The sequence below is a fragment of the Brachycentrus maculatus genome, unplaced genomic scaffold (assembly GCF_059751285.1).
Source record: "Brachycentrus maculatus isolate JH-2025_06_01 unplaced genomic scaffold, ASM5975128v1 h1tg000201l, whole genome shotgun sequence".
In the NCBI taxonomy this organism is placed as follows: Eukaryota; Metazoa; Arthropoda; class Insecta; order Trichoptera; family Brachycentridae; genus Brachycentrus; species Brachycentrus maculatus.
In genome coordinates, this window is record NW_028280952.1 from 251,028 (window position 1) to 262,406 (window position 11,379).

The 11,379-nt window shown below is 35.3% G+C and overlaps 1 protein-coding gene across 1 annotated transcript; it reads left to right on the plus strand.

Annotated features, from left to right (window-relative positions):
* The first annotated feature begins 1,071 nt into the window (after positions 1-1,071).
* On the plus strand, positions 1,072-11,122 carry LOC148307341 (uncharacterized). Its single transcript, XM_088263594.1, has 6 exons — positions 1,072-1,189; positions 1,382-1,612; positions 1,869-2,095; positions 2,717-2,815; positions 3,397-3,536; positions 5,057-11,122. Exons 2-6 carry the CDS (start codon positions 1,403-1,405, stop codon positions 5,194-5,196), a joined length of 816 nt encoding a protein of 271 aa, XP_088119720.1. The 5' UTR covers positions 1,072-1,189; positions 1,382-1,402; the 3' UTR covers positions 5,197-11,122.
* Positions 11,123-11,379: the final 257 nt, after the last annotated feature.

The following is an 11,379-nucleotide window of genomic DNA, read 5'->3' on the forward strand; positions in this document are numbered from 1 at the left end:
GGTGAGAGTATTTTAATGTTTTAGAATTTAATAAACCCTGATGATGACAAGGTTCTTGTCGAAACCGGTAGGTTAAATTGTATTAATAAAAAAGTGGTTAAAACAAAGTTGATTCATTTTATAAAGTTTACATACATAATTTTTTTCTTTATTGGTTTTTTAAATTTTTATTAGACAAACGACTTATTTATTATTATTTTCATGATACACCCATAACAAACTCATGATATGTACATTAAAGGAACAAAAACACACGGAGAAATTCATAGTAAAAAATATATAATAATGCGAAAGAATAAAAACAGAAATAAGAAAGAAAAAAAGGAATTTAATAGAAACGTGAAAAGCAGGTTAAGGGAATAAAATAAATAACTGAAATAAGAAAAAAATCACTTCAATATCCGCAGATTTATTAAAGAGTTCAACTTTTTGCAAAATTTCTCAAATGAGACACACAAATTCAATAATCCTTGTGATTCGGGGAAAATAAAACCGAAGATTCCTTCAGCAAAGAACACTTGTTTTAAAATGAAACTTCTCAAAGATTTCAAACATGGTTTTTTTTAAAGATCCCTTTCACATAACATAAATCAAACCACTCTAACAAATAGTGTGAATAATAAACGGAGGCGGTTCTCCTGGGTCTCAGATTCATGAATTTAAAAATACGGTATGTTTGATGACATGTAGATGACGTGAATGAGGGGTTGTGTGAAATTACTGCTATATGAGAAAGGAAAAGGATTATTAATAGACCTAATAGTAGATTCAATAGAAGAGGAAAATGAAAATAAAATCAATGGCTAGGATACTCGTATTTGTTACACACCCGTAATCGTAATAGATTGTGTAAAATGTATACTGCTAATATCTATAAGTCGCTAAAGAATACATTCAGTGTTATTTATAGTCGCAAAATTCGTAAATCTCGCACTCGTTTTATTTTTGGGTCAAATTAAATAGGTAAGAACTATTTACTAGCTGTAATATCTTTACATTGGTTATCCTGTGATTTTTTCCAAATATTATCAGTTGATAATGTTGGCATCATTTCTTTCTTAAATCTCGATGCTTGTGTCAAATTCGCATATTGTACACAATTTTTAAATTGAATATCCAGATGTTTATCGCATATAACACGTAAAATTATACACATGTAAATATATATCACTTCAAAAACTTTAATCAGGTAATTTGTGCAGTATTGTTAGAAAAGTGTTGTTTTTGGCGTTCTCGAAAAAATTCCCGCCTGTCAAATTTAAAAAAAATAATATTTACTGTAGTATGATTTTTAATCGGGAAATTCCTACAAATCCTCGTGATTAATATCTAGTTTTGTTATAGCACGCGCGTTTAAATGTTTATTTTCGTTGGATTACAGGTTAAAGGAACGCCTTCAACCATGGTTGTTGACAAGATCTTCGTGACGAATGCGACGGAGCTGTCTTTGAGTGATCGCTTCACGATATTGCAAAACGTCAGGGTGGCTTCTCAAAGGCATTTAGCCGCAAATGCATTATTTTCAAATAATTTGTCTTATCCCCAAAATAAGATGTATCACGACAGGTTAGGGACTACTCCGGTGGCGCAAGCGGCTATGGCATTAAAAACGGTAATTCTTACAATATCACGTGACTTATCAAGTTCTTAGTATGAGATAATTGGAGTTCCGAGTGCAAGAATATAATTAATTCACTACGTAAATAATGATCAAGTTAATGCTGATGCTCTTTGCACCGCCTGGGTGCGGATAGGGGCCAAAGGTAGTCCGTCCGCCTCATCCGGTGTGTCTATAATTTTTACGCAATTATATTATTTGAACTCTCTGAAACGGAGGCACGACTACCGAGCGCTTATTTACATTTCAGATCTCGCTGAAGCAGCGCCTCGGCGTGCTGGGCAAGCTGTCCCCTCACCGCCGCCCCTCCATGCGCGGCCTGTCCTCGCGGCGGCTGCGGGAGTTCTGGGGGGCCCGGGAGTCCTGGGGGGGCCGGGAGCCCTGGAGGGCCCGGGAGCCCGATGTCCAGCTGGCGCTGCGCCACCCGCACCCCCGCCAGAGGCCGCTAAGTCGAGTTAGCTCCGTGGTCGATCTCAGGTGTGACATAGCGCTATTTTTCTTACCCTTTTGGGGTTATTCTGAATTGACACACACCTACAGCTAATCATCCTCTACGATAACTTCATCCTTAACTTCTTCGATGGAGACGCTGCGCAGTGTGATTATTAACTGAAGGATCATCGCATAGACCCGGAATATCAACAGTTTCATATATACAGCGCAAAACTAGGCAATTAACGGAAGGCACTCATTGTTTCTTGAATTGATGACTATTTCAGTTAAAGTCACGTTTGAGTCTTTCTTTGGGAACTTCTACAACTCTACGGATTACCGATTCCATTGGTTTGTGGGTGGCAATGATGATAAAATTTCATAAATAATAACCTCGCTTAACTAACATACTATGAAAGCCATTAAAATTGAATATAAAGAGATGCAAATGTCCCAAAATCAAATCTACAGTGTCAATGTATATCGCGTCGCAGCGATTCCTCGACCGGATGATAAAATCACAAAATGTACTTATTTTGTGACACGGATATAAAATTACTTCCATCTGCGATGGTACCGCAAGACCTCAAGCGAGCAACTTTGTGGCTTCACAGCCACGAGTCCGCCAATCTTTAGTCGGATTAAGAGTGTTGTATGACGTTGCAGCCGCTCCAGCTCCCTCGATGACCTGTCAGAAGTGGACTGGTCCAGCCATCAGACCTCTCCGAGAGGACGCAGATTCAGGAGGAGAAGAAATACTTCCAGGTATTAGTTTGTTCATGACAGTTCCTACATATGTACAGTTTTAGATTGTTTATTCGCAAATAATTACTTTTCAATGTAGTGTATCTTCTTTTGTCTCAATCCCGTGGATTGGTCTGCGGCAACAAATGACTCCTCCTTCGCCACTCCGGTCTCTTTTGCGAAACCCTCTTCAGCTCCTCATACGTCGAACAGCCCATGTCCTCGTATAAGTCGCAAAGATATTCGCGGCCAAAGATATATTATGTAGTTTATATTTTAGTGAAATTTTAAAATTTGCAGATATTGTGTGATAAAATTATGGTTGAATCAGTAATGAAATTTTACAATTCTAAAATGAAATTGTTACTTAAATTAGTATATAAGCACTCGCTATTCGGACAAAAGTCTGCGTAATCGGAGGACATGTATGACTAGATGTATGGATGCGAAGGAAGCTAGGAGTGTATGTCTGGACAGAAGAGTGTGGTGTTCCATCCTTTCTGCCTACACCTATGGTGAAACGGCGTGATGGTAGTAGTAGTAATTTTTAGTGAAAATTTGGCCAATTATTTATGAATCGGTTGTTTTAATTTTGTCAGCAGGAATATCCAGAATTATGGGTTCAGAAGCAACACGCAGAATGGTGGGGGCTGGGGGCAGGGGCGGGGCAGGGGGGCCACGAGGGCGCGAGGGGCGTGGAGGGGGGGACTCGGGCGCGGGAGGGGGCGGGGCAGAGGTAGAGGTAAGAAAACACAATTTACCTCCACATATATAAAGGGTGGAGCAATAAGTATCACCCTAACGGAAAGTGCTTCCATTTTTGCAAATGGCTTCGTATGTCAGTTTGCTTTTGACATTCGTAAAGTAGATACGTGCGAAATTTATAGTAAATACCAATACATTGCTATACCCCTCAAAAACGCGCGATAATTGTGATAATGTTTGTACGCGATAATTTGTCAATTTAAATAACATATCGGTGAATCTGGAACCGTCGGTTGACAACTCCTACTGCAGATTTGTACGGGGAAGTCCTGTATTCTCTGAGATATAAAATTTCTGGCAGTTGTTTCTTATCGACATGACATTTAACAATATATACTAAAATGATAATAGATAATAAAAATTTTATCTGTCTTAGATTAAATATTTATACATTCATTTAAATATTTATAAACATAATAAACATTTTTTTTGCAGAGACCCACCAAGCCACCTTGTGTGTCTTGTCCGTGGAGTTCTTTTTACATACTTTTTTTATTTATTGTTTTTATCTATTTTAACTTAATATACACACAAAAAATTAAAGAAAATTTTAAAAATAAAAACTATTTTACAATTTTTATAGTATTAACTCTTGATCGTTTACCCGTTCCTTTATTTTGGTTTTGTTCCATATTTTATTTTGACCTCTTACCTCCGTAGGCAACAAATTGAAGAGTTCTACTCCCATATTTATTGTGTAATTCTTGGGACCATCAACCCTTCATTATGGGTAAATCGTGTATCATGGTTGTGTACTAGAATTTTTTTTTATATATTGTTCTAGTTTGTTGTTCAACAATGATACTCATCCACAATATTCCACGTACCAGAAGTAACATATGTTTATAAATCAAATTTGGATCATCACTTTGATTGTATATGTGACTGGGTACGATTTTTCTGCCTCTGTGGTGTAATGGTTAGCGTGTTAAGCTACTGTGCTCTAGGTCCCGGGTTTGAATCCCATTACTGATTTTACACTCTAATATTTATTTAATATTACTCTGGACTGGTCCTTTAGGCGCAGGCGTGATCACCTTGCCTTCATATAAGTAACGATCAAGATAACACTGCATTCATATGATGCAGTGCCTTATGCACCATTGGGTGTGGATAAGGGTTAGAAGTTGAAGACAATTTTTTTAATTATGGATATAATGGAAGGATATTTGTTTTCTAGATTATTTAGACTGATCGGCTGTCAAAACTTAAAACACAGTAAGGGACATTTTTTTGTAGTACGTTTTATTTGCATTTTTGGACTAGGTAGAATCTACTTAGTCCAAAAAGGCAAAAAAAAAGTACTACAAAAAATGTCCCTTACTGTGTTTTGAGTTTGGACAGCCGAGATGTCAATAGCACAAAGGGTGGGTCACCATGATGTGAATACTCTTGAGGAATGGAGGTTGAAGATGAGAGACACTATTGGAGCCTAAGGGGCTCACATACCTCGTGACTTGCCAACATTGTGAATGAAGTTACATGATTGTTTTCCAGGTTGGAGCTATGGTAAAGCGGAACCTCTGCCGAGTAAGCAGGAGTTGGACCTGCAGCTGGACGAGTACATGGCGGCCAGTCACACTCACCTGGACAAGGAACTAGATCAGTACATGAGCAATGCCATGGACGTAGAATAATAGTCCTTCTACGCACTCCACTTCCTCCATTCTTTCCAATCTGTCCAGTTGAATGTACCTAAAGATTGTCCGGTTAAAGGTGTAATTCCTTACCCGCGGCTAATGTGAGTAACAGACGGTCCCATTTATGAGTGGATTGTGTGATTTGTTCTATGAGGTAATCGCTATTTTATAAGTCCATTCTCAATACGAGCTCAACTATTTTCACAAACTTCCTTCCAATGCAATGATCTTGTTCTCCTTTAGCTTTCTGTCCTCCACTGCTGGATATAGGCCTCTTCCGTATCCTTCCATTTTATTCGGTCGGTTGCTGCTTGCATCCAATTTTTACCCCCCACAGCGGCTATTTTGTTGAATTATCTTTTTTGAGGTATTCAAGGTTTTGAGGTATTAAGATCTCCATCTTAAAATTTTAGGGGTCTATCTTGTGAAGTTTTGTCTCAACATGTCTTTCCTATTGTCCCTTTAGTCGCGATCCATGATATCCGCTATTTTGGTTCTGCTCCTAATTTCCTCATTTCTCATTTTATCTCTTACACCAAGCATGGATCTTTCCATGGATCGCTGTGCATTCAGCTTCTCTGTATTCCTTTTTGTCAGAGCCATGGTCTCTAATGCATACTTAGTCACTGATATCAATGGTTTCCTGTCATTTTTCATGTTTTGCCCCATAGATGTCAATGTTTAATATATCGAGAGATATGTTTTTCAAAGAATATTGGTCAAGAATCAGAAACAGATAAATAAATGATCAAAACAAAACAAACGTCTAGTCATATGCAAAGTGACATAATCTTGAATCAAACAATACAAAAGCAAATGCATCATTAAATATAATAATTCATTCAGCATTAAAATTTTACAATATTTATAAGTAAGATGCAGGGGGTGGTGATCAGTCTAATCTCTGTTTTTGTACAAGGTCAGTCTTTTGCAGTCAAATCAAATGCATGTTTTGCACAAAGGATGTATTTTGCTGTTTTTTTCATCTTCTTCTTTGTTAGTAAATATTAAAATGCACAATTAATATGCAATGATTACCCAAAAGTTAAATATGCCTCTACTGCTCCCAAACCACTTTTGGTTCAACAGCAAACCTCAACTTTTTAACTTCTACTATACTATGTAGTTGTACAATTTATGTTAGTCAGTTTGACTACAATTTACGGGTTTTCATTGAACAAATTCCGCGATTCATCCATAATCCACTTGAATACGTCTCCTACTCTTATTAGCCGTGGCTAGAATTTAGAATTTGAGATGGAACCATAAAGCTCAATTCAATTTTATCAAACCCGATGATTTCGGTTGTCCCGGTGGAATATTGTAAAGTCCATAAAACCTCTTCGTATAAAATATCCTGAATAGTTATAAAATGCTTCTACTTTTACCCAATGGTGCATAGGGCACTGCATCATATAAACGCACTGTTATCTTGATCGTCAACACATGAAGGAAAGGTGATCAGCCCTCTGCTTCAGGTAACAGTCCAGGGTACTATTGAATAAATATCAGAATGGAAAAAATCACTTATATTTATTCGACCCCCCCTCCCGAGAATCGAAACCGGGACCTCCAGAACGGTAGCCGAGCGTGCTGACCATTACACTGCAGAGTCGGATATAAAATGCAAACATAATAATTACCTTCAAAGAAAAATCTTTATTCACATGACAAGTTTTTTTTTAAAAGTAAACATTCTAAAAATTAATATTGTCATGTAAATTAAGATTATTCTTCTTTTTCTTCTTACCCATATAATAACCTAATGGTGCATTGGGCACTGCAACAGATTGACACAATATTAACTTCATCGTCAATTATACTGGCAATTATATTAAATAATTATTAATATGTATAGTGAAAAATCGCTTCAATTTTCCTTGAATCCCCTGGCAATGGAGACCGGAAGCCCTCAGCATGATAGCCAAACGCGCTAACAGGGTCGAAGAGGTCAATATTCCTTGATTAGTTTCAAAATTGAATTATGCTTTCATATCAAATTATATTTTTGTCAGTTCCTTTAGACTCTTGAGTAGCCAACGGATGCTGCTCGCTAATTGTAATTATTTCTTATATTTAATTTAACTACTCAAGTAAACAACTCCGGGATTTGAACCCGGATCCTTCCTTCTCACTTTCTGTCGTATTTGAGGTACCTCACTAAGATTTTGTTTTATTACTAGAGATACTTCCACCTGTCGGAGGTTATTTATCTCCAGTAACCTAATTATTATTATTTCTTTACTTTTTATTTGTATTGACAATATCAGTATCTGTAAACTGCATATTTCAGTTTTTAATTTAAGATTCTGTAAATTAATTTTAATGTTTATTTAAGTATTTCAGGTTTTAGTTTAAGTTTCTGAGATGCCATCCTATTTTTAGTTTTATTAATATTTCATAATTAAAGATAAATGTGCATTACAATGCATACGCGCATTGTATTGAGAGTGACCTGTACGCTCATCGTATGGCATGTCATTCACATAATGTAAATATTTCCGTGACCTGGTTGTGCTTTTTATTAGATTTAAGTTTTGTACTGACATTTCTTTCAAAACTGCATTTTATATACCTAATAAAACAACAGATGGTTTTTTACACTTTTATTTAATTTAGCCGGTGACCGGGTTTCATCGTTTCCGACATTATCAGACTTGTGATGTCTGTAAAGACGAATCCCGACCACTAGTCAAATAAAATAAAAGTAAAAAGAAAAGTATTTAATTTAGTTTTATTAAGTGTTGTGCTTGTATCATACGTGTTTCGTCGAGTGTTAATATTCTCATGATTTCTGTGGTCCACGTATCATGTCAAACTCACATGTGTATCGCAACGATATTGTATGATCATTGCATTATATGTCTTCTTCTTTTTTAAGGACTATGTCCTGTCATTCTCCGGTCCGCTCCTGGGAGGTGGAAGACCAGCTATCTCTCCATCGTTTAGGTGGTCTTCCTGGGGCTCTGATCCCGCTTATATGTGTTTCACATAATGTTTATATTTCCGTGACTTGTGTTGTGCTTGTATCATGTATTTCGCAGAGTGTTAATATTCTCATGATATTTATGGTTCATGTTTCATGTCTAAATCATATGTGTATTGTAATGACTTTGTATAATCACTATAACATATGAGATTCAAGTAATGTGAATATTCTAATGAATCACGTAATGCAAATATTCCAGTGAATCATATATCATTTGTGATTTGCAGAATATGATTATACCAGCGACTCACATAATGTTTGTATCATGTGTGATTTGCAGAACGTGAATATTCCCATGTCTACGAATTAGTTGATGTTAATTTATTTTTAAGTGGGCAATTTATTTATTTTCTCACATCAACACGTTACCATCGCATCACCTTGTTAAGTTGAAACTTTTCGTTGCAAATATTCATTTCTTATGTAAATATTGAAGCATTATTTGACTGATAACGTGGCAACATTTTACCAACATCATAGACTATTTAATATAATAGTAGTCATTCTGGATCAAAATCAGGCATGCTTTATGTATATATATATTTTTTTTTAATAACACATTTCAACTCCCTCCCACCATCTACGGGTAATATAAACTAGTCATGATTTAAATATAATTTTACAAGGTATATTTAATCCTTTTGTAGTTTTTGCTGTCTTATCATTTGCACTGAGAATGGTGAAAACCATGAACCATGTAACCTTTCGGAGGCGACCCACATAAGGGGTTGATTTTTTTCAAATATCTAATTAAAAAATTGAACATCGTATTAATTATGCTGCGAATTCCATACATCAAAATCTGTAAAGTTCCAAATGTACATATTATATTTTAAAAAGTGGATAAAAAAAAAAACTTACTTCAAGGTCTGTAGCTAACTGTCCAGTGATTTAAAAAAAATTGTTAGATGAAAAACCAAAGATTGTTTATTTTCTAATATTTAGGATGTTATAAAATGTTTTTTGTTATCAAAATGATTGATTTACTTAAATACTTTTAGGTTTTGTACTGACATTTCTTGGTGGAACTGCTTTTTATATAGTAAAATAACTATATACTTTTTTCCACATTTATTTTATCAGACTGGTCGGAGGGTAAACAAAGTCCTACGTTATTTATATAGACAACAAGGCAGGGGTTGAAAACCACGATTTTATAAAAAAATTCTGACAAAATGAATATGAATTAATATTTTTAACCCGTAACGTAATATTTTTAGCCTGCGCAGCATCTATTGCCGTTTTTTTATAGAAGTACCGTTGACTGCGCATCGCATGCATAGTCATTTTTCAACTATACGTACTTATACAACCTATGGATAATTTTTTGCACTTAAATTTGGTTTGGATGAATTAGTTCTCTTTGATTTAGTGTCATAAAATATCAAAATTATTTTAATTTAGTGTCAACTTTGTTGTGAATACTTCCGGTCGTCCCGTCTTCGTTGCGTGCTCTCAGTACAGTCTGTTCAATGGGTTTAGGCGATCTAAATTATCATTAACTATTTTAATCATTATTATATTTATTAACTGTTTGAAACTAGAAGGATATTGTAATTAACTAACAAGTGATTGTGTAACACGTTTTTTTGTGTTGTGATATTTTTGTAATATTTGTTTTTTTTTTGTTTATTATCGTGCGGTGCTTCGAATACTGGAAGCATTCGTTTTTGTTATAACTTTTATCGTCATCATTATGTCTCTACCTAAAAACTAAAAAAAAATAAAAGACTATTTGACTATTTCAAATACTTGAAAGTAGTCAGGTTAGGAGTCGTAACAATCGGCGGGTATGTATGAGGAGATGCATGAATGTGGAAGAGGCGAAGAATGTTTGCAAGGACAGAGTGGTGTGGCGCTCTATTCTTCTGCCTACCCCTGCGGAGAAGCGGCGTGATGGTTAGTTATGTCTCTAATTAAAATTTATACAGCAGTGACGAAAATATCATGTTTTTGCAATGAACAAAAATTGTGAAAGCGAAAATTATGAAAGCGACCAAAACTAAAGGGCGAGAAAAGGAATAAAGTCCCACGAATGTGTCCCACATGCAAAATGCGTTTTTGTCCTGGTCCCTGCTTTGAAGATTTTCACACCATTTTTGTCATGTCCGTTTTTAATATAAACTTTAATTTAATATGTTTTTTTCAATTTCATTTTAGTTTACATTTATTTTTTAATATAACAATTTTTTAAAAACTGCCCGCACGCAACGAATATACTATACCACAGCCGCGTCTTCTATACGGCCTCCAAATTTTCTGCCGGGAGTTCGTTAATGTTATTATTTTTGTGTAAATACACTTGAATTGTGTACTGTGAACATCTATAATGGATATCCGAACAACTTCCGAAAGTTTCACTACAAAAAATAGGCAAAAATATGTTTTTTTGTCAAAAATATTGGAATGTAAAATAATCCTGCACGGGACGGAAATGATGACACTCGTAATTAAGCAGCTTAGAGGTTAATATAAAATCATGGTTCTCAACCCCTGCCAATACAACAAGTATATAAAACATAGAATGTTGTCTAGCTGGAAGTCTGATGATGTCGGTAACGACAAAACCCGTTCACTGGTCAAATAAAATAAATGTTGAAAAATAAATATATACAGTGGAACCTCTCGTAACAAACATAATGCGTTCTAGAATCTTACTCGTTAAGTTAAATATTTTTTGTTTGGACTGGCGCGGAAATCCCGGCTCACAAGTGAATGTCACAAAAAAGGGACTTGCCCTTTACAGAGAAATCTGTAACTCGTTATGCGAAATGTTAAGGGTACAACTTTTACACAATTTTTTTGCTTGCTATGCGAATTACTCGCTATGAGAGGTTCCACTGTAGTTGTTATTTTATTATAATATACATACATTTTTTATACTTTGTAAAAATTTGTTAAAGAACAAAGAAAAATACATTTGTTTAAAAAGTGTTTCTTGTTATTTTGTCTCAGTTACCTCCTTATTTGTGATTCGGCCTATCGGCTTGTATTCTTATTTGGTCACCTTCCCTGAAGGTTTGGGCTTTACGTCCGTAGGTTTTTATTGCCCAAATATATGGTGTTATGCCTCTAGATTTTATTAACAGCCCAATAAGTCTGATTATTTACATTTCTATTGAGTCTTATCTTGATTTCTAGTATTAATTAATTGAAGTGTTTGTCCAGCTCGGTTTATTAATTACCTTTCC